This window comes from Leptonotus elevatus, chromosome 20, assembly GCF_054856555.1.
Source record: "Leptonotus elevatus isolate MCC_2025b chromosome 20, RoL_Lele_1.0, whole genome shotgun sequence".
In the NCBI taxonomy this organism is placed as follows: Eukaryota; Metazoa; Chordata; class Actinopteri; order Syngnathiformes; family Syngnathidae; genus Leptonotus; species Leptonotus elevatus.
Window position 1 is genome coordinate 17065649 of NC_141258.1, and position 23203 is coordinate 17088851.

The 23203-nt window shown below is 42.7% G+C and overlaps 1 protein-coding gene across 3 annotated transcripts in view; it reads left to right on the forward strand.

Annotated features, from left to right (window-relative positions):
* LOC147157257 (carbonic anhydrase-related protein 10) overlaps positions 1 to 23203 on the forward strand; it is a 115371-nt gene that overhangs the window by 72267 nt on the left and 19901 nt on the right. For all 3 annotated transcript variants that reach the window (XM_086065256.1, XM_086065258.1, XM_086065255.1), the window contains exon 7: positions 10796 to 10950. In XM_086065256.1, the coding sequence (XP_085921382.1) occupies positions 10796 to 10950 (155 nt within the window). The remainder of the gene's footprint in view (positions 1 to 10795; positions 10951 to 23203) is intronic.

Here is a 23203-nt window from a genome sequence, read left to right on the forward strand (position 1 = left end):
AAATGAAGAGGGAAAAACGCCGAAATTAACATGGAAAAAGAGGCGAAATAGTCCGACTTCTCCTCGCTTAAAGTGAAAATAAAGGTACTAAATGACACCTTAGCCAAATAAAAATAGGTTTGTCAGAAACTAGACACTTGTGGCTACAAAATGTGCGAATTTGATGTCTAGTGAGCAAAGATTGTGGCCATGGTGACGAGTTGAAGTGAAACTTGAAATAAATTTTTTCCCTGTCTCCACTCTGATTTTTAATTGGTCCGCTCAAGCCCATGCAATACAAACCAACGTGATAAAGGCTATTTCACTCACTGTCTTTGAACCCGCACAGGGGGGAGAGCTTTCATTCCTTAAATTTTTTTTGGACACTGAGCTAAAGATGACAACAATTCCAACAAAATGAGCTAAAATTCATATCGGTCGGTTAACGTATGCGCGCGCAGCGTGTCTTGGAAAAAGGTGCTTGATTGGAGTTGATCTCTTTCGGTTTCCCATTCATTCCTATGGGACTTTTTTTGGGGAGTTTTTTGGGAATAGCGTCGCCATGGTAACTGGGAATTCTTATAAAAATAATAGCGCAGCGAGTCAGATCGAGCCGCATCGTTTGATACCTCATTTGTGCCGGTGCGATCTACGGGACGGGCCGCATTTTTGCGGAAAATAATAAACCCTTTTTCCCTTTTTCTAGGATAGTAATATGTGCCTTCTGCTTCGCAGCAGGCCCCTTTTTTCTAGGATAGTAATATGTGCCTGCTTGCTCGGTGGAGGAGGCAGGACTGGCCGTGGGGAAGGTGTTGGGATACAGTAGTATTAAATCTGCGTCCCGAATGAATGGAGCGATCGTTATCTTCCTTGATGACACTAACAAGGTGGGACAGGTGGTTGAGAGCGGTGTTGTGATTAGCGACACCTTCACTCCCGTTCTCCCCCTCGTGAGCCCTGCAAGAAAGGTAACGATCTCGAATGCTCCGCCGTTTATTAAAAACGAGGTGCTCGCTAAAGAACTGTCGAGATTTGGTCAACTCGTTTCACCGATAAAAATTGTGTCTTTGGGCTGCAAGTCACCGCAGCTTAAGCATGTTGTGTGTCACCGGAGACAGGTGCACATGGTGCTTAAAGACACGACGGGCGAGCTGAACCTGACATGCACTTTTAAAGTTGCTAATTTTCCGTATATGGTGTTTGTTTCTACTGAACACATGAAGTGTTTTGGGTGCGGTGCGGAGGGGCACCTAGTTCGCTCCTGTCTGGAGCGGAGGGCGTCCGCTCCTGCCTCGGGCGGGAGCGCCCCCCCACCCGGGGATGCGGCGGTGGCCGAAGGGGCGCCGCAGCCCACGGAGCCGGTGGATTTGGCGGCGCCGGAGGCTCCGGTGTTGGCCGGTCCGTCGGCTCCGGTCGCCCCGGTGACGGCGGGGTTGGCGGATTCGGTTGATACGGTTCCGGTGGTGGGCGGGGCCGCGGAGGGGTCGACAGGAGCCGGCGGTGGCCCGCCACTACCACAAACCGATAACGTAATACAGGAATCGATAAAAGAAAAAAGGGGAGCAAACGCCGTCATTCTACGACCGTGTGAAAATGTCTTTGTGAATGAAAACATGGCTGATGTGGGCGATGAGGCAATGTCTGATGATGACACACTGAAAGTGTCGCAAAAGAGAAAACTTACTGTTCTTGTGAAAGGTATTGTTAAAAATAGAAAAACGACTGAAAGTGAATGTGATTTTTCACAGGATAACAACGATGTACCCTACTCTGTCGAAATGATTAAGAGGTTTCTTGAAGATACAAAAGGGGTACGGCAAACCGCCGTATCCGAGCATTTTCCCGATCTCAGGCTTTTTATTAAGTCCGCAAAGCCTCTTTCACGAAGGCTTGGGGAAGTGCTCACCGACCAAGAAATTTATCGGCTCAGAAAGAGCATAGCGAAAGCCAAAGATGAATTGCACAATGATGAAATGGGTGATTAATCTCCTTTTATTGTTTTTTTTTGTCATTGCTGTGTTGTCTTAATGGGTCGCTATTTATTTTCCCATTAATGTGTGATTTTAATATGGGAACTCTGAACGTGAATGGTGCCCGGGCTGATTTCAAAAGAGCTGCTCTTTTTAAGATGATGGAATTGAATGGACTGAATGTGTTGTTTCTTCAAGAAACGCACAGCACTGACAACAATGTCTGTGAATGGAAAATAGATTTTAAGGGGGAGGTAATTCTGAGCCATGGTTCCAGTGCCAGTGGTGGAGTTGGTATTTTATTAGCTCAGAATTTTTTGCCGGCTTCCTTTAGTGTTGAGGAAATTATTCCAGGTTTTTTACTAAAAGTTATAGCTTTCTATGAAAATGTCAAGTTAGTATTTTTAAACGCCTATGCTCCAACCAGAGGGTTGGAGAGGATCACGTTTTTGGATAAGTTAGGTGATGCTGTTAAAGCGTGTCGTGGTGATTTCGTGTTTTTAGGCGGTGATTTTAATTGCACTGAAAATCCCGCTCTGGACAGGAATCATCCTGAGCCACACCCTGGGTCGTCTCACAGACTCAGACAGCTCATTAAAGACCACGAGCTGTCTGACCTATGGAGAGTTTTTCATCATGACACATGACAGTACACATGGAGCCATAGCTATGAGAATTATTTATCCCTCGCCAGACTTGATCGCGTTTACTGTTTTAGTCACCTTTTGAATATTTTTAAAAGGTGCTCGATTCGGCCTGTTGGTTTTAGTGATCATTTTCTTGTGTCTTGTTCCGTTTTTATTCAGAACATTCGCTTACGTAAAGCCTATTGGCATTTTAACACAGCTCTTTTGAAAAATCAGGCTTTTAAAATGGCTTTTAAGTTTTTTGGGTTATCCCACAGAGAGAGCAGACCCAATTTTCCCACCATCCAGCAATGGTGGGATTACGGAAAAACTCAGACCAGACAACTGTGCCAGAATTTCACTCGCTTTGCCACGGGTGAGTTGACCCGGACTGTAAGGGGTCTGGAGAGACAGGTAGAGGAGTTACAGTCTTTAGCTGCTTCTACTGGAAATCGAGGGCTTTTAGACTCCCTCAAGTCCAAACAGTCGGCGCTGGCCAGCCTGCTCGGGGTTTCTGCACAGGGGGCGCTGGTCAGGTCGCGTTTTATGAACATCTCGCAGATGGATGCCCCCTCTCAGTTTTTCTTTGGGCTTGAGAAGAAAAATGGACAAAGGAAGATCATTCATTGCTTACGCACGGGTAGCCGTTCTGAAGTCTCCGATTCTTCTGGGATTAGGAAATATGCTGCCGGTTTCTACAGAGACCTTTATAGGAATGAGTGGTCAAGTAATCCAGAGACACACAGCAATTTTTTAAGCGGTCTCCCTCAGGTGTGCCAGGAGCAAACCCCCCAGTTGGCGGCACCGGTGAGGCTCGAGGAGCTGGAAGCTGCCCTGGGGAGCCTGCAGTGTGGCAAGGCTCCTGGCATTGACGGCCTTTCGGTGGATTTTTACAAGTCCATCTGGCCGATTGTCGGACCAGACTTGCTTGCCGTGATGAACGACAGCATCAAAAATGGGAAACTCCCGTTGAGCTGCAGGAGGGCCATCATCACCCTGCTACCAGAGAAGGGAGACCTGCAGAACATTAAGAACTGGAGGCCTGTGTCCTTGCTGTGCTCCGATTACAAGATCTTGTCCAAAGCGCTGGCCCTTAGGCTGCGAGGGGTGATGTCGTCCATCATCCACCCTGATCAGACCTATTGCGTGCCGGGCAGGCTCATTAGTGACAATGTAAATCTAATTCGGGATTATTTGGAACTCTGCAATTCCTTGGCTATTGGGACTGGTCTCATTTCCATAGACCAGGAAAAGGCTTTTGACAGGGTTGAACACCAGTACCTGTGGCAAACCATGGGTGCCTTTGGTTTCGGCCCTGACTTCATAGCCATGATCCGGGTGTTTTATTGTGATATTGAGAGTGTTCTTAAAATAAATGGTGGTCTGAGTGCCCCCTTCGACGTCCGGAGAGGGATGAGGCAGGGCTGCTCTCTCTCTGGGATGCTTTATTCTCTGTCCATAGAGCCTCTGCTCCACAAGTTAAGGGAAATTTTAAACGGTGTGTACATCCCCCAGTGTTGTATGTCTTTCAAACTGTCTGCCTATGCCGACGATGTAGTGGTTTTAACTAAGTCGCAAGAGGACATTGATACGTTAAGAACGGTTGTGACAGAGTTTGGTTTTATTTCATCTTCGCGAGTGAACTGGGGGAAGAGCGAGGCTCTCATGGTGGGAGAGGGGCTGAAGGACAAGCTCAAATTGCCGGGCGAACTGGAATGGAAAATTGGGGGTTTTAAATATCTGGGCATCTTTTTGGGGGATGAGACCTACAAAAAGAAAAACTGGGATAATGTGTTGGAGACGGTGAGGGGGAGGTTAAAACGGTGGAAATGGTTGCTGCCAAAAATGTCTTACAGGGGCAGAACCCTCATCGTCAACAATTTAGTTTCGTCTTCCTTGTGGCACAAACTAATGGTCTTGGACCCTCCAGCCTCTCTCCTGGAAGAGTTGCAGCGCATTTTAATTGATTTCTTTTGGGGGGTTAGGAGGCACTGGGTTCCACAGAGCATCCTTTTCCTCCCTAAAGAAGAGGGGGGGATTGGTGCATTTGGCCAGCAGGGGCGCTGCTTTTAGACTCCAGTTTATACAAAGGCTCCTGACTGGCCCCAAGGATGTTCTGTGGAGACCATTAGCCCGATGCACCCTGCAGCGTTTAGGTTTATGTGGGCTGGATTTTAGTTTGTTTTTAATGGACTTGTCTCGCATGAGCACAGCTTCTCTGCCTTGTTTTTATCGGAGTGCTTTCAAAGTCTGGAACTTCCTGAAAAAACAGCGGGCGGAGCAGGCCGACTCACTGTACTGGCTCATGCAAGAACCTGTCCTACAGGGAACCCTACTGGACTACCCTAGCTGGGGGGGAGCGACTCTGTCCAAAACCTTTCAAGCTGCAGGGGTCGCAACGCTTGGCAGAGTGGTGGAGCTGACCGGTCCCAGTCTCGAAGACCCCGCTCCGCTGGCCTCCATTCTGGGGCTACATTCCTTGAGGGTCGTCAACCAGCTGCTGAACCACTGAAAAAGATAACTGGCTGGACATGAGCGCTCCCTCCTCAGTCTGTATGGCAGTGGTTCCCTAACTCCAAACCCGGAGGACGGCTTCCCCCACATCGGCCTGCTCCCAGACTTGGGTGACTGTGGCGGTCCCCTGCTGGAGAACATTCCAGCAGTTCCGTTGGGAGCCGCGCCCGGAAAACAATTTTACCGAACAATGGTCAAGACCTTACACAAAAACAAACTTAACGGACGCTTGGACACTCCATGGAGGAGAGTTATAGACGATAAACTGAAGCCAGCTTGGGGCACCTTATACAAGGCCCCAGTGGTCAAGAAACACGGCGATGTTCAGTGGCGGATCCTCCACGGCATCGTGGCCGTGAACTCCTATATATCCGCGATAAATCCAGCCGTTGCGGATACCTGCCCCTTCTGTGGACACAGGGAAACAGTATTTCACTGTTTCTATCAGTGCGAGCGTTTGCAATTTGTTTTTGATTTGGTTGATAGGGTTTTTACTCAATGTAAAGTAGCTTTTCACAAGCACTCTTTTATTTATGGTTTTAACCACAAAGGCCAGATCAAGAAGGAAAGCCGGGTTTTAAACTTTGTTTTGAGCCAGGCTAAAATGGGTGTGTGGTTGTCCCGAAAAAGGAAAGTTGACGATGGGGCAGAAGTCGATCCCACGGTTCTGTGTAAAAAGTTGATAAAGTCCAGACTCTTTATTGATTTTAGTTTTTACAAGAGAGCAGGAGATTTGGATAGGTTTTGTGAGATGTGGACTGTTAACTGTATTTTTTTCATATTTCCTTCGCTATGAATGACAAAATACGTAATAACTCCAAATAATCCCAAACTTCACTTGTATGTTTATAGTCAAGACCTGAAGGTATCTCTATAACAATAGTCAGTTATAAATATAGCACAACCTTTTTGGATACTATTTGTGTGATAAATAAGTCTGAATATTTTTTTTTACTTTCCACCACTCAAAATGTTCAGTGACATCAGAACAATCCATACATATGTACTTTTTATCTATTTATTTAATTAATTAATTTTGATGCCATCTATGGTCATTAACTCTTTGACTGCCAGACGTTTTCAGAAAAGGGATGCCGTCAGTGCCAGCCGATTTAAGCATTTTGACTGATCTTTCAAGGTCCACAGAAAATGTTCTGTTTGGACTATGGAAACACACGTTCTACCAAATGAAAGATTGGACTTTCATCTTTCATCAGAAAAAAAAGTTTGTTTCTACCTTATTCCGTTCTTTAGTAATCAACAATAGAAAATGGTTAGTGTGACCCAATTTCGCCTGTTTTGGACCAAAATACGGAGAAATCAAGCTTTTAGTGAAACGATATTATTTCATGCATTCTAGTGAATTTTACACTTCTTTTTGTCCATGAATGATGCCACAAACACCTAAATAGTGCTTTACTTCTATAAAACACTACCACCAAGAATGAAAAAGTGTTTTTTGATAGCAAAATACGTTTATTTACATTCAACAGTGTAACAATTTGACAACAATTTGGCAAACTATTTACAAATGTGTGCAACTGTGGTGCTATTTACAAATATGTGGATGTTTCAACGACAGTTTTTCTTTTTGTAACACTCTCCTGCGTGCAAAGAGACGCAACAGCATTTGCACAACAGATTGCCTCTTCGCGTGCAAAAGCTCCACTTTCTTGCAGGCCGTTTTTTCCGGGGAATAGCAAGTATATACTGCAGTGTGTCATCAAGTCTAATATCAGGATCATGCTACGGTTACGTTACGGTGATGTTACGTTGTGGCTTCCTCATGTCCTTCGGTTGCTATACCGAGTGGTAGATGTTCTGATCCATTTTATCCACTCCATTCATGGTGGCATCGTAGTCCAGAAACAGTGTCTTCTCCGTGATCAGACTGTACCCGCTCCTCCGATGAATATGCATTGGACTCGGGGTACTCTTCATTGTCCGATCGAATGTCCGCTTGTGCAGCTCCGGCGTTAGCAGCGGTAGCCGCGCTTAGCCGGTGAGGCTTACTATGTAATCATAGCAGTTTTGTCAAAGGTTCCAACTTTGGCGTCAAGCTCGGAGTCATCATCATCATCATCATCAATCTGCATTGGTCGATGCCAACTCTCCATCGCCCGATCGAATGTCCGATTGTGTAGAAGTACCCGGCCGGCTATTGTGCGCGTTTTCCGGCCTTAGCAGCGCTAGCCGCGCTAGCCGCGCTTAGCCGGTGAGGCTTACTACGTGATCGTAAACACGTCAAGGCTTCCAACTTTGGCGTCAAGCTCGGAGTCATCATCATCATCATCATCAATCTGCATTGGTCGATGCCAACTCTCCATCGCCCGATCGAATGTCCGATTGTGTAGAAGTACCCGGCCGGCTATTGTGCGCGTTTTCCGGCCTTAGCAGCGCTAGCCGCGCTAGCCGCGCTTAGCCAGTGAGGCTTACTACGTGTTCATAAACACGTCAAGGCTTCCAACTTTGGCGTCAAGCTCGGAGTCATCATCATCGTCGACATCAATGCGCTTTTTAGTATTGATTGATGCTTTACGTCTTTGAAAAAAATGCTCAAGCGTGAGTTGCTTGCAACCGGTTGCTTGGTCAAGCCACAATGGCTTGAACCAGCCATTGTCTCCTCAACACTCTAGCTCCGCCTCACGTCTTCTACTGACGCCCACGGTGGGCGGCCCATCCAACCTTGTGCAAAGAGAGTCATCGCTGCCCTCTAGGGGCCAAAACGAGTCTTTGACTAATCAGATCTGCCTGATACTTTCAGCACAGCTGCCCAAGGCTTTCCTGCACCCGTTTTTGAAAAAAAACAAAACAAACATAGGGGACGTCTTTTAACGTCCTCGGCGCCCTTCCCTAGGTTTATGCTAAACGTTTTATAACGTTTATGGCAGTCAAAGAGTTAAGGAAAAAAGGCACTCGTGAACAACTTTTGTACTGCTATTACTAACTCAACATTTCGGAGTAGCTCTAAACATAAAACCAAAAATATTTGCAAGATTAACATGCAGTAAATCAACTAACTTCTATCATACTTTAACGCTTATCAGAAAGGGTAGAAATGGTCTTTACTTCACATCAATACTTAGCTTTACGCCTGTAGGTCTTCTTTTGTGATGGGGGTGCTCCTCTGCCTCCCTCTTGATCACGTCACTGTGGTCCAGTTGCTCTGCACCATCATCATGTCTCCGTCTTGTCTTCTTCCACATTGATTCCCATATCTTTCAATATTGATGCTGCGTCCATTAGTGTAGAAAATGTCTTTGTCCCCGAGTCCAAAAACATCTTCAGTTGGGCGGGGTATGAGGACTGTGCCTTCACGTTTTTTACTTTTATCTTTTTGATCCGGACGCGGGTCACCGAGCCCCCCCTCTGGAGCCAGGCCTGGGGGTGGGGCTCAAAGGTGAGCGTCTGGTGGCCGGGCCTGTCATCATGGCGCCCGGCTAGGCACAGCCCAAAAAGGCAACGTGGTTCACCCACGGACTTACCAATTGTGAGAGGGGCCAAAGAAGTCGGGTGCGCAGTGAGCTTGGCGGCAGCCATAGGCGGGGACCATGGCGGTTCGACCCCCAGCTAATGAGGCTAGCTCTGGGGACATGGAATGTAACCTCTCTGTCAAGGAAGGAGCCCATTCTGGTGTGCGAGGCCGAGAAGTTACAACTAATTGGACTCACCTCCACACACAGCTTGGGTTCTGGTACCTATCCTCTCGAGATGGGTTGGACTCTCTTACACTCTGGAGTTGCCCACGGTGAGAGGCGCACAGCAGGTGTGGGCATACTTATTGCCCCCCGGCTTGGTGCTGTATGTTGGGGTTTACCCCGGTAGACGAGAGGGTAGCCTCCCTCCGCCTTCCGTTGGGGGGGGGGGGGGGGGGTCCTGACTGTTGTTTGTGCTTATGCACCGAACAGCAGTACCCACCCTTTTTTGAGTCCTTGGAGGTTTTGCTGGAGACCGCTCCCTCTGAGGACTCCCTCCCTCTGAGGACTCCCCCGTTCTGCTGGGGGACTTCAACACTCACTTAACGTGGCTGGGGAGAAGGAAGTCTGGGCTTCCCTGCTGAAGATGCTGCCCCCACCACTATACCCCGGATTAAGCGGTAGATGATGGATGGGTGGGTGGGTGGATGGATCTTTTTGATGAAGTCTCGCACTTGCTATCTGAATTTGTTTACTCTGTAGTCCAAGAAGCGCACAATAATTGCTTATCTTGAGGCACCCTCAGGGATACCATGTATTCGAACAATGTTACGTCTCATTCTTGACTCCAAATCAAGAATAGCTAATTTAGCAGTTTGCTGGAGCAGGAAGGCGGCGGAACGTTCCAGTCTCATTGTTCGATCCTTCGTGTTTGCGTTTCTTTCCTCCATACGCTCCACTTTTTGCTGAGTCATTTTATGGCGTTCTTCTCACTGGCCATTTCGGCGTGCCGTTTCATGTTCGCCGCTGACCGGAGCCATCCTCTTGGCTGACTCGGCATGTTTTTCCTTTGCGCCACTCTCTTTACCGATTTTCCCCTTCTTGACCATATTTTCTCAAAAAAGATCTTTGTCATTATAAGTCACCAATTTTTCCCTTTCTGTCGTCTTTCCGGTAGTTATTTGTTAGTTAGCTACTGCCTTCTACAACATGGCGCCACTGGAAGTCCTGTTAAAGCATCTTTTACTTTTAGATTTGTTGTGCTGTACAGGCCACACCTTATGCTGAAAAGTCACAATATTCGGTCAGACATGATGTCTTGATGCTTTTCTGACAAATATTTATCGGCATCAGTTTAATGTCAAAATGTCAAACAAATGGCATTTCTTGTTGCCACTTGGTATAACAAAATATAATATTCAGTAGATGTTTTCAGGCCAATATACATGTGAAATTTGGGATTTATTTTTGTAGCATGTACAGGGGCATTATTAAACATTTCCTCTTTTGTGGTGAAAGAATTATGAAATGCAAATTTAGATGTCCCGCCCCCGTCATATAATGTTTCAAAAACACCAGATTTTTTTCACTTCCTATTGTCTCAGGTCATGAGATGGTACAGACCAATGAAGTTTGAAGTCAAATGGATGAAACTTCTAGGACATTGAGGCAAAAGTATGACCGCTTAAATATGCAAAAAATGGGCCTAAAGTAGCTGCTGCTTGGGCTTTAATAATAGTAAAACATTTAAATAATTTCTCATGTCACCTACCTATGTGCCAAAGAGGCTTAATCTAGCAGTAAATGATAATCATTTCTTCAAAAACAATAGGGACATCACAGCTGTCACTGCTCGGTCCCTGATAATAAGAATAATGTTGTTAATTACAATAGTATGTCACATTGCATTTATATTGAATAACATATATCCGGATACTCTGGTTTTCGTCACATTCCCAAAAACATGCATGGTAGGTTAATTAAACACTGTAAATTGTCCAAAGGTGTGAATGTGAGTGTGAATGGTTGTTTCCCTACATGTTGGTTTATTTCCACAATGCTTCCAAAGAAAGACAAAAGCCAAGGCATGAGCCTTGTGATTGGCTGGTGATCAGTTCAGGGTGTACCCCTTATCTCGCCCAAAGTTAAAAGGGGTTGGCTCCATCACAACTGTGAGAATAAGCGGTACAACTACAAACAATAAAAATGTTTTAGTTGGTCAGTGTGATTCTTTTCTAATTAATTTTTAACCATGCTGTTTTTGTTTTCTGATTGCTTTTTTTCAATGCAGATGATGCTTATCTTCTGACTGGACTAAATATAGAAGAGATCTATCCAGAAACAAGTAGTTTTATCACTTATGATGGCTCAATGACCATCCCTCCATGTTTTGAGACTGCCACGTGGATCCTGATGAACAAGCCAATTTACGTCACACGCATGCAGGTGAGCCTGAATTAGTTGCTGAGTTCAGAAATAAAGACAGCTAAGCACTGGTGATGTTGCCAAAAATAAAAATGGACAAAATTGAAAAGGTCAAGAAAAGTGGGCAAGAAAAGGTTTTACCCAAGCTTATAAAGCACTCGGGGACTAGGGTATCGTTTGGTTTTATCGATTCGGGTGTTTCTCTGTACTTTTTAAACGGTTCCGGTACCTAAACGATTATGAAATCGGTACCTAAAAAATACAAAACTGCAATTTTTTTTGTAAAAAACAATACCCTTTTATTTGCAGGGTTGAATTGAACATAATATTATAAATAAAGATGAAAGGAGTCACTGTGGCTTAAAGGCCAGAAATAAAAATATTACTATTACTATCAAAATAGTTTACACCTAACTTTTCAGCTTACTAGTGGTAGCCCATTCTGATTAACAGCTCACTACAACATTTAACAACATGTTTAACATTTAGTCTTCACATTTTATGACTATTTAAAACACAGCCCAAGGGATGAGGTATATTCAAGACAGGTAGGTCACCTAGCCAACACTCTTTAGCTAACCTTTCTGTTGTGTCCCTGTGAACATTTTACATACCAAATTTTTGAGTTTCACATAAAGCAGAAAGTATACAGAGCCACGTACACGTTTGTCACACACATTCTGTTGAATGCCAACGGTGTTTGCTTACAAGTTTACTGATCGTATTTAACTAATATGCAAGATTTGCGGTTGACATTTAATGATATGAGACTTACCTGAAGAAGAAGAAAGGCTGCTGTCAGTGTTATCAATGTCATCTGCCATTTCAAACATATTGGCAGGGGCAGGGCTGTGAGTGAGTGGGGCTTTGTTTTATTTGTGCGAGTCCGATTGCTGCTGCTGAAGTGCTTGGATTTTCGGCACGTAATTTGTCAAACACCATGCACTGCTTAGCTTTTATACATACTCCATGAGTCGCCAAGTATTTTATTAAATCTGTTGCATGTTGCGCTCCCAAAGTCAGCCTTCATCAGTGAAAAATGAAGCCAAACTGTTTTGCTTTCGGCGTCGTGCATTTCAATGTAGCGCAGGTCCCGCAAGTTGACACCGGAAGAGCAAGGGGGCTTTACAACAATAAAAGTCGGGCACCGAAATGAGGCACCAAAATGTTTGTTTTCATTCGGTCTGCTAGGTTCAGACCGAACCGTAAATATTGCGACGCTACGCTGGTCTCGCGCATTTGTTTGCGGGCTTCTCAATGGATTTTTTTTTGCTCCACACCGCAACAGAGGAAGAGGAGGGATTTCTGCTTTGGTAGGTGGTGCTAACTTTATTGTAGTATTGCTAGCTTGCTTCACACTTCGACAATTAAACAAACTCACCAGATAAGCCGACTTCCACGCTTCTTCCTTCAAGCAATCTCCTTTTTGGTCCAGTCCCAGTACACATAGATCGCCGTGTCGTACAGCTCCGTGTGCCTGCAAACCGTGACGATCAAGGTATCCTCTATTGCTATGCTCCACATTCTGCACACAATCGCTTCCTGTGTTTTGTCTGCTGTGTGACGTATTTGGTGACGTGGACTATTCCGACACTGGCTGTCGCTGACGGGATGGCGCAAAAAGTTGCTATCACCTGCTAGCTAATCAAAGCTAATGGGTAGTCCTATCCCCCCCAAAAAACTTTTTTTTTCTTGAGAGAGATCTCAGTATTGTTCATTAGGTAATCTTACCGATTCGACATGTCATCATCTTTGCTCGCTCTCTCTTTTTCTTTTTTTTTGTATGTGCGTGAGTATGTGCATGTGTGTGTGCTCATTAATTCACCTAAAACCTATAAATCCCATACCGTTCACCTTAACCGAATACTTTAGAATCTAACCCCTAGAAACATCTAAATTCCAACAAATTAGGGAGACCTAAAAAAAAACAAAGGAAAAACTGAGGAAAGGAAGGAAGGATAGATAAAGCAGAGTGAGATCCACAGACATCAGCCTCCACCGATTCAACGACCAGAGGAAGAAGCAGATTGTGTTTGAATTTTGGTAGATGCTGGTGTGGTGGATCTGGCATGCATGAAAGCCTCCACCAAAGAGGGGAGCCGTCGACCCCGGCCAGGACAGAGCAAGTACAACCCCCCAGGGCCCTCCAGGCCACGGCAGCGCCAAGGCACAACCCCTGGGCCCCGGAGGGGCCACCGTCCGGAGAGCAAACCCAGGAGCGCCCTCCACCCCAACACGGCCCGCGTCCTCAGCCCAACGCAGCAGAACGGGGCACGGCAAGCCCGCCAGGCACCCCACTGGCCCACAGCCCCGACCCCCCCACGGCCAGCCCCCCACCCCCACCCACCACCAGTACCCCCCCACCCAGCCCAGTCCAGTCCAAGTCCCATTTTCTTCATAATATATTGAGTAATATATGTTCTATGAATAATTTTATATTTATATTTATTTCGAGATGGGTAAATACATTTTATCAGTATACGAAAGTAAGTTATATATTTTTGAGAGTTTTTTTTGTTGTTGTCGGATAAAGCTTTGTAATATCTTTAGCTAAAACAGGCGGTTGGAGCGTACCCCGAAGTGTTGGAATTTGTTTCTTTATCATATTTTTAACTTGGAGGTATGTGTCCATTTTTTATTTAGTATTTTTGGAGCAAGGATGTATATGATATAAACATATTATCTGAGAAATGATGGTGGAGATGTGTAATTCCTTTCTGCTCCCACACATCTAAATAAAACGATTGGTTGTTAAGTTGAAAATCGGGGTTATCCCATATGGGAGAAAGCCTGCAGGGCTCCAATTGGGCTTTTGTAATTTCTAGTGCCTTCCACCAGGCAGTCAGGGTGGCGGAAGTCATTGGGTTGTTTAATCGATGTTGTAATATAGAGTAAATCTGAGGTTATTACAATCCTTTTGTTCAAGTTCCAGCAAACAGTTAGTATCTCTGTTGGGTTGTGCCCATAGAATGAGATATTGTAGCTGGTTAGCTATATAGTAGTGCATAAAATTTGATGCCTCTATACCTGCTTTGGACAGACTAATCTTTTTTTAAATTTTTTATTCCAGTAAAATTTTGAAACGGCCGAGTCCAACGACTGGAACCAGTTAGACGTAGGCTTGAATGGAATCATTGAGAAAAATTTTTTTTTTTTAAAACTTTCATTTTAATGGTGGCTATTCGTCCTATTAGAGCAATGGGAAGATTATTCCAGCGCTCCAAGTCACTGTAAATTCTATCCAGAAGTGTAGTAAAGTTTAAATGATTAAAATCAGTTAATTTAGGTGAGATTTGTATGCCCAAGTATTTTAAATTACTTATAGGAAATGAGTAGTGTGGGTCCTGGCTTGCAGTGTTCCATGAATTTTCTGTAATAGGTAGTAGTGTTGATTTTGTCCAGTTAATAGAATAATCTGATAAATGTGAGAATTTAATTATTAAGTTAAGTGCTTCCCCTAACGAAATAGCAGGTTTTTCTAAATAAAGTAAAATATAATCGGCATATATAGTAATTTTGTGTTCTGTAGTGAATTCCTTAAATTCTTCTTTCCTGGCGTATAGCTAATGCAAGCGGCTCAATAAATATTGCAAATAATAAAGGAGACAGTGGGCATCCCTGTTTTATGCCTCTCTGTAGAGTAAAACTCTAAAATATAATCCCATTAGTAGTAACTGTAGCTTTAGGAGAATCATATAATACTGACACCCAATGAATACATGACTTCCCAAAGCCAAATTTATTTAAAACAGCAAAGAGGAAGGACCAGTTAACTTTCTCGAAGGCTTTTTCTGCATCCAACGATACAATAACTGCCTTTTTATCATGCCGCTGTGACATGCTAATAAGGTTACTAAATTATTAGTAGAGTGATGACCTTTAATAAAGCCTGTTTGGTCGCTATGAATGATTGTCAAGATTACTGTTTCTAGTCTAGAATATATAATTTTAATATCAGTGTTAATTAGTGAAATCGGATGGTAACTTGATGGAAGGGTGGGGTCTTTTTCTGGCTTTCATAAAGGTTTAATTGCTGCTGTGTTCATGTGGGGACGTATGTAACCATGAGTTTTAATTTATGTCACTACTCTTAAGAATAATGGAGCAAGTATTAACCAAAAGTGCTTAAAAAATATAGCCGGATAACCATCCGAGGCCAGGTGCTCTGCCATTAGGCATACTATCTAGAGCACTGTACAGCTCATTTATAGTGAGTGGCGCATCTAACATATCTTTATATTCAGTAGTTAACTGAGGTATATTTAAGCTACTGAGGAATGCCTCAATATACTCAGGGTTAGGCTTGTTAGTTTCTGAGTAAAGGTTGCGATAATAGTTATAAAAAATTTGATTAATTTCTTCTGGTGATTGTGTGCATTCACCAGTTGTCCCTTTAATAGCCGTTATAAGAGATTTTTCCCGATTGCGTTGAAGTTGGTTTGCAAGAAATGTACCTGATTTGCTATTATATTCAAAGTTGTTGTATCTCAGTTGTTGTATTATAAACTCTGTCTTTTTAGATAACATATCATCTAACTAATTTTGTATTTTGTAAGTCAGTCCATATTTGGTTATTTGGGTTTATTGCGTACTCATCCGTCAGTTGTTTAATTTTATTTTCCAAGTCTTTTTCTAATTTTTTATCCTGTTTATAAGATGAACATGATATAATTTTACCTCTAATTACCGCTTTCCCAGCTTCCCAGAGAAGAGATGGAGATAAGTCTGGAGAGTCATTTATTTCCAAAAAGTCTGCCCACTCTCTTCTTATAATTTTGTCAAACTCTGCGTCATTTAGCAGTGAGATGTTAAAACGCCATGTCGGGAGTGGTTTAAAAAAAACTTTTGGTTAACATTTTGGTTAACATTGTTCAGAAATAGATAAACAAACAAAATAAACATTACGATTGCAAGAACAACCACAGTGTTAGTGGGGTTGTTGTACGTCATGTTCAAGTTCGGTTTCAAGTTCAAAGTCTGAAATGAAGCTGAATGTTTTGCTTCAAAAAGTGACGACAGCGGCCTCAATTTGTGTATAGTGTGTACAGTTGGGTTATTTACAAATTTGGATACCACCAAGGGTCTCCTAAAAACCTTGTCTTCATTTTGCAGTCAAACTCCTTCCATGTATTACTGCAAACACCCTTATGACACCCCAAGCTTATTTTTCCCCATTCTTCATCCTCAATTACAAAATTCAGCTCCAGTTCCCATTTAGTTTTAATATAAAAAGTATTGTATACTGCATCAATTAGTAACATTAATAAAGTAATTTTCCAGGTTTGATGCATCATTTTTTTTAAATAATTTTCCAATCTTCATGGCTTGTCTAATCTGAAAATACCTGAAAGGTAATTTTCCCCACCCCAAAATGTAGGGAAAAGTTGTGATGAAGATAGGAGAATGGTTGTAGGACATTGTCACAAAACAACTGGTCAATAACTCTTGGGTTATTGTTTGCCCACCTTATTAACAATACATCTGTCATTGAGGAAAATCCGGATTGCCAGCTCTAGCCCAAGAAAGATCTTTGGGACTGTAGATCATATTATTTAAAAAAATATTCCTCACTTAAACATTCTCAATTTCCAATTTATTCTGTGACTGATTGTTCAAAAACAGAAGGACTGATAAAGATACAGCAGGCAGTGAATTCTGCTCAATGTTTACCCAACCTGACTCCATGTCATTGGCTACAACTGCTGCCCAAAAATAATACTTCATGTTGAGGAGACCAAGTCCACTCCTGTTTTTCTCAAATTTTAAGTCTCACCTTGGTCTCTTATTCTGCCATATAAATTTCAAAATAAGATTGTCCAGCATATTGAAGGCTGATGTTGGGATCCTGACTAGAACGGATTGGAAGAGGAACACAATTCTGAGAAGCAAATTCATTCTAACCGCCTCTATTCTACCAAAATGGATAATGGTAGCACATCCCATCTCGCCAATTCACTTAAAAACGTCTCAAATCATTTATTATAATTTGCCTTATAATCGTGAGACTACAGGGGTAAGTGCGATCGCTAGATATTTGAAACCCAGATTGGCCCTATGAAAGGACACTATGTCATCAAGCTGGCTAGGCCAGGCCCCATGACACCATCATTGCTTCCAATTTACTAGAATTAATTTTACAGCCAGACACCATACCATAGTCTTTAAGATTTGTAAAAGAGGGCTGAGTTTTCAAGAAATAATAATATATTGTCCGCATTTAGAGCTATTTTATGTTGTTGTCCATGTCCACCCTCATCACTTATTCCATGTGTAAGGGGGTTCCTCCTAATAATTTCTGTGAGGGACTCAATGATTAGCGTGAATAAGTGCATCTCCCTGCCTCCTCCCTCGACTCACCTCAAAGAAATCGGAGCAATGTTCTTTAACCTTAACTTTTGATCATGGATGCATATAAAACCCTCAAATCCAACTAAAAAAAGTTTAATTAAAGCCCATATGAGCCAATGTTTACTCCAAAAATGTCCAGTCTAGTCCATCAAAGGCTTTTTCACCATCAAGGCTGGGAAACATTGATGGAGTTATTCTAGCATAAGCAATGAATGGTTAATAGATTTAGAGCTCGTCTAACATTGTTGGTGCCGTGCCGGCCACTGATGAAGCCTGTTTGGTCAAAAATGAATTTCCGAGTGTGTCTTATATTATATCCGCCAAGTTAGTAGTCAAGATTTTTAAATCCTGACAAAGCAAATTTATAGGCCGATATCCCATGCACTGAGAGGGATCCTTTCCGTGTTTGTGTATGACTGTAAAGATCACCTCAGACCAGGTTTTTGAAGGATCTCTGACTTCGAGCGCGTTTTTATATACCCGACATAAAATTGGGCCCAGCTCTTTCACAAAAACTTTATAATATTCTCCCGACTACCCATTGACGCCTGGAGAAGTGTTGTTCTCTAACTTACCAATGTGATCTATCATTTCCTGTTCTGTTATGGGAGAGCATATCATCTCCGCCTCATTGTTTGGCAGTCTATTCAGCTGAATCAAATCTAGAAGTTGTGTTATTTTCATCTTCTTCCCCAATACCACTTGACCTTCATACAGTGTTTTTTTAATAAGCAGTAAAAGGCTCTGCTATTTCTTTCGGTTGAGAGGTAATTATCCCAGTGTCTGGGTGTTTAATTTTGGTACCACATGTTTCAATAGAGCTTTCCTTAACTGAAAAGCCTTTTGGTTTTAGTCCCCCTTGTCATAATAATTTATTTTTACAATTCTGAGCATCCCCTCTGCCTTGTAAGTAAGTAGAACTTTTGTCTCTCCTGATTTAACAATTCTATGTCCCCTCTTGTTGATATTTTGTGTTCTTAATTTCAGTTTCTAGTGCAAGTCTCTTTGCTTCTCGTTTTTTTTTTTTTTTTTTTAATTCTTGAGGTGATTTGAATGATATATCAACTCATAACCGCGTTAGCACCGTCCCATTAAGTAGTCGAAGAGACATCTCTGTAATCATTTATCAGATAGATATATTCACTCAGTCTTTCACACAGTTCTTGTTGGATTAGGGTGTCATTTAATATTAAGACATTAGGCCTCCAATATTTAAATTGCTTTACTTGATCCAACTTTATTTTCAATTTAAAGTTAGAGTTAAAGTTAAAGTACAGCAGCAGGGGAATCATTTGTTGATCTTACCCCCCAATTCATACCCGTAATGCTGAGTGTCAAGCAGGTCCCATTTTTATAGTCTTTGGTATGACCCGGCTGGGGATTGAACTAACCGGGCTATGATCCGACAGGGTCATCTTACACTCTTATCTTTTCATGTATGTCAGCCTTTGAAACAGAGAACATACACTACTCACAAAAAGTTAGGGATATTTGGCTTTCAGGTGAAATTTATGGAAAATGTCAAAAGTTCACACTACAGTGACATCATATCAAGAAAGTAGGACATTTAAGTAGAATGATGCACTGGTTATTTCTTCATCTCAAACAATTCATTGAAAGAAAAGTTAACAAAAATGGTGGGTACACCACAACAAAAAATTCCAACATCTCAATAACTCGTCATGTGCCGTTGAGCATCAATTACTGCTTCACAACGATATCTCATGGTGTTCACAAGTAGACTCATTGTCTGCCGAGGCATGGCATCCCACTCTTCTTGAAGGGCAGCCCTCAGGTCATTGAGCTTCTGGGGTGCAGAGTTTCCAGCCTCTACACAGCAACTCAGCTGATCCCACAGTTTTCAATATGATTCAGGTCTGGACTAAAGTCGTAGAAACATTTTCCGCTATCTTTGACTGTAGGATACCTTTATCTCCAAACTTGTGTTTGCTAAGTGACCTAACAACAACTGACTTACCATGTAGACAATTTTAATCTACACTCGTAGCCCTTAATATCGCCCAAAAAAACAAACAATTCTTGTTAACTGGAAAAATAAACAAACTCAGAATATCGACCAATTGTCTAACCTCCTCATAAATCACATTTTAATGGAAAAAAGATCTGCTTCGAATAAAAAACAAATATAAAAATGTATACAAACATGGTCTACATATATGGAATCTTTTAATCTAAAACTGGTCACTTAATTCTGCCTGTTAGCGAGAGCCACCAGATCGCAATAACTTATATTGCTGTTACTGTATTTGGCAATTTGTAACTAATGGTTGTGTTTTTATAGTCAGGAACCCAGTTGCTGCCAGCAGGATCGAGTGGTTGTGTTTTTATAGTCAGGAACCCAGTTGCTGCCAGCAGGATCGAGTAGACCACATAAAATTACACCTTACAGTCACCAACTCCTCTAGATTCACTTCCAATGGGCACTAAGCGTTAACATCCCGAATCACTGCATGCTAGTGGGTTAACTTTCTAGGTGCTGTCCCCCATGGCTGGTGTGGGCGGCTCTGCCCCTCTGTTGGCTGCTGGGTGGCAGCCGTTCCCTGGGTCTCTGATTAGGAAATGTAATCTTTTACAGCTCTAGTTTCGACATTAGTGCCCTATGTTAATCTTAATTTCCACTTCAGTTAGTGGGAGGTCAGTCAGTACCTTAGGTAGTAGCTTTTTCAGGAAGCCCAGCATGTCTCTCCACTCGCTTCCCTCGGGGACATATATAACATCAGGTTTCGCCTTCTTGCCCGGTTTTGGCCATTAAAAAACAAGGCCAAAGACTGTGAATTTGGACATTTGTATGACTCCCTAGTACGTGACAGAATGGTGTATGGCAGGGGGTGGCTTAGGCCCAAGGACAGGGCTGGGAAAACTCGGTCCTCGAGGACTGGAGTCCTGCAGGTTTGGGATGTTTCCCTTCTCCAACACAGCTGATATATGATGATCAGCAAGCTCTGCATAAGCCTGATAACGATCCTGTTGATTGGAATCAGCTTGTGTGAGAGGAGGGAAACCTCGAAAACCTGCAAGACTTCGGCCCTTGAAGACCGAGTTTGCCCGCCCCTGCCCTAGGAGATGCACAGATGGACAGATATAAAAAGAATACAATAAAAGTTAAAGTCATCATTAGACTTGAAATGTTATTTCCATCAGTATTTTAATATATAACACATGAAACATTTTTATAAAAGTAACCAAACACACACACACACACCCACCCACCCACCCACCCACACACACACACACACACACATATATATATATATATATATATGTACACATTATCTACAGTGTACAAAAACTGTATGCAAAAAAAGGGTAACTGTGTTGTCATAAAGTGAGTCTGTCATTTTCAATTAAGATACAGTGAATTAACTCTTTGACTGCCAGACGTTTTCAGAAAAGGGATGCCGTCAGTGCCAGCCGATTTAAGCATTTTGACTGATCTTTCAAGGTCCACAGAAAATGTTCTGTTTGGACTATGGAAACACACGTACTACCAAAGGAAAGATTGGACTTTCATCTTTCATCAGAAAAAAAAGTTTGTTTCTACCTTATTCCGTTCTTTAGTAATCAACAATAGAAAATGGTTAGTTTGACCCAATTTCGCCTGTTTTGGACCAAAATACGGAGAAATCAAGCTTTTAGTGAAACGATATTATTTCATGCATTCTAGTGAATTTTACACTTCTTTTTGTCCATGAATGATGCCACAAACACCTAAATAGTGCTTTACTTCTATAAAACACTACCACCAAGAATGAAAAAGTGTTTTTTGATAGCAAAATACGTTTATTTACATTCAACAGTGTAACAATTTGACAACAATTTGGCAAACTATTTACAAATGTGTGCAACTGTGGTGCTATTTACAAATATGTGGATGTTTCAACGACAGTTTTTCTTTTTGTAACACTCTCCTGCGTGCAAAGAGACGCAACAGCATTTGCACAACAGATTGCCTCTTCGCGTGCAAAAGCTCCACTTTCTTGCAGGCCGTTTTTTCCGGGGAATAGCAAGTATATGCTGCAGTGTGTGTTGCCATAAAGTCTAATATCAGGATCATGCTACGGTTACGTTACGGTGATGTTACGTTGTGGCTTCCTCATGTCCTTCGGTTGCTATACCGAGTGGTAGATGTTCTGATCCATTTTATCCACTCCATTCATGGTGGCATCGTAGTCCAGAAACAGTGTCTTCTCCGTGATCAGACTGTACCCGCTCCTTCGATGAATATGCATTGGACTCGGGGTACTCTTCATTGTCCGATCGAATGTCCGCTTGTGCAGCTCCGCGTTTTCCGGCGTTAGCAGCGCTAGCCGGTGAGGCTTTATGACGAGAGAATAACGGCCGCGTCAATGCTTCCAACTCCGGCGTCAACCTCGGGAGTGACCATCATCATCATCATCAATGTGCATTGGTCGATGCTTTTCGACTACTCTCCATCGTCCGATCGAATGTCCGCTTGTGCAGAAGTACCCGGCCGGCTATTGTGCGCGTTTTCCGGCCTTAGCAGCGCTAGCCGCGCTAGCCGCGCTTAGCCGGTGAGGCTTACTACGTGATCGTAAACACGTCAAGGCTTCCAACTTTGGCGTCAAGCTCGGAGTCATCATCATCATCATCATCAATCTGCATTGGTCGATGCCAACTCTCCATCGCCCGATCGAATGTCCGATTGTGTAGAAGTACCCGGCCGGCTATTGTGCGCGTTTTCCGGCCTTAGCAGCGCTAGCCGCGCTAGCCGCGCTTAGCCGGTGAGGCTTACTACGTGATCATAACAGTCACGTCAAAGCTTCCAACTTTGGCGTCAAGCTCGGAGTCATCATCATCGTCGACATCAATGCGCTTTTTAGTATTGATTGATGCTTTCCGTCTTTGAAAAAAATGCTCAAGCGTGAGCTGCTTGTAACCGGTTGCTTGGTCAAGCCATTGTGGCTTGGATCAGCCATTGTCTCCTCAACACTCTAGCTCCGCCTCACGTCTTCTACTGACGCCCACGGTGGGCGGCCCATCCAACCTTGTGCAAAGAGAGTCATCGCTGCCCTCTAGGGGCCAAAACGAGTCTTTTACTATTCAGATATGCCTGATACTTTCAGCACAGCTGCCCAAGGCTTTCCTGCACCCGTTTTTGAAAAAAAAAACAAAAAAACATAGGGGACGTCTTTTAACGTCCTCGGCGCCCTTCCCTAGGTTTATGCTAAACGTTTTATAACGTTTATGGCAGTCAAAGAGTTTATTATTAACTGATCAACAGAGAGGGCAAATAACATGATTTGGCTCAAAGCACAGTGACTGTCAGCTCCCAAATACTTCTGAAGTCATATGTTACATTTCGGTGCATATGTGACTAGAAGGAAAATATTACTCAATGGCTTCTAAATTAAATATGAAAGTAATATTAAAGTGTGAATATTTTTTATTTCAGGTTAAAAACTATGCTTTTCTTTGCCTATGATTGAGATCTTTCAAAGGTTTTAACCCCAAATAATTTTTCTTAAACTAAGTTTTATTTAATAATTTTAGTCATCTCTAAAATGTAAACGTTTATTTCCGTACTTTGTAGGTGTCTTTTGTTCATTTGAGTTTTGTTTTTTATTGCTTTAAAATATTGTACTTTTAATCATGTAAAGCAGACCGAATTTCCTTGTGTATGACTTGTGCTATAGCTGCCTGCCTTAAATTTGTTTTAAATACCTCCACTTTTCATTACTCTCAGGTTAAATTAGTCTTAAATGATGCACATTGACTGACATGATTCATATTCATAATATTAAATCCATATTGAGTTTTATATGATTTTTAGACTCTCACTGTCTGTTTCAATTCAAATTGATTTTTTTTCTGGTAAACTGAACTAGTTTACACTTGCGTCTCCAGTAGGTATCACTCCACACTTGCTCTCTCTACTCACCATGCT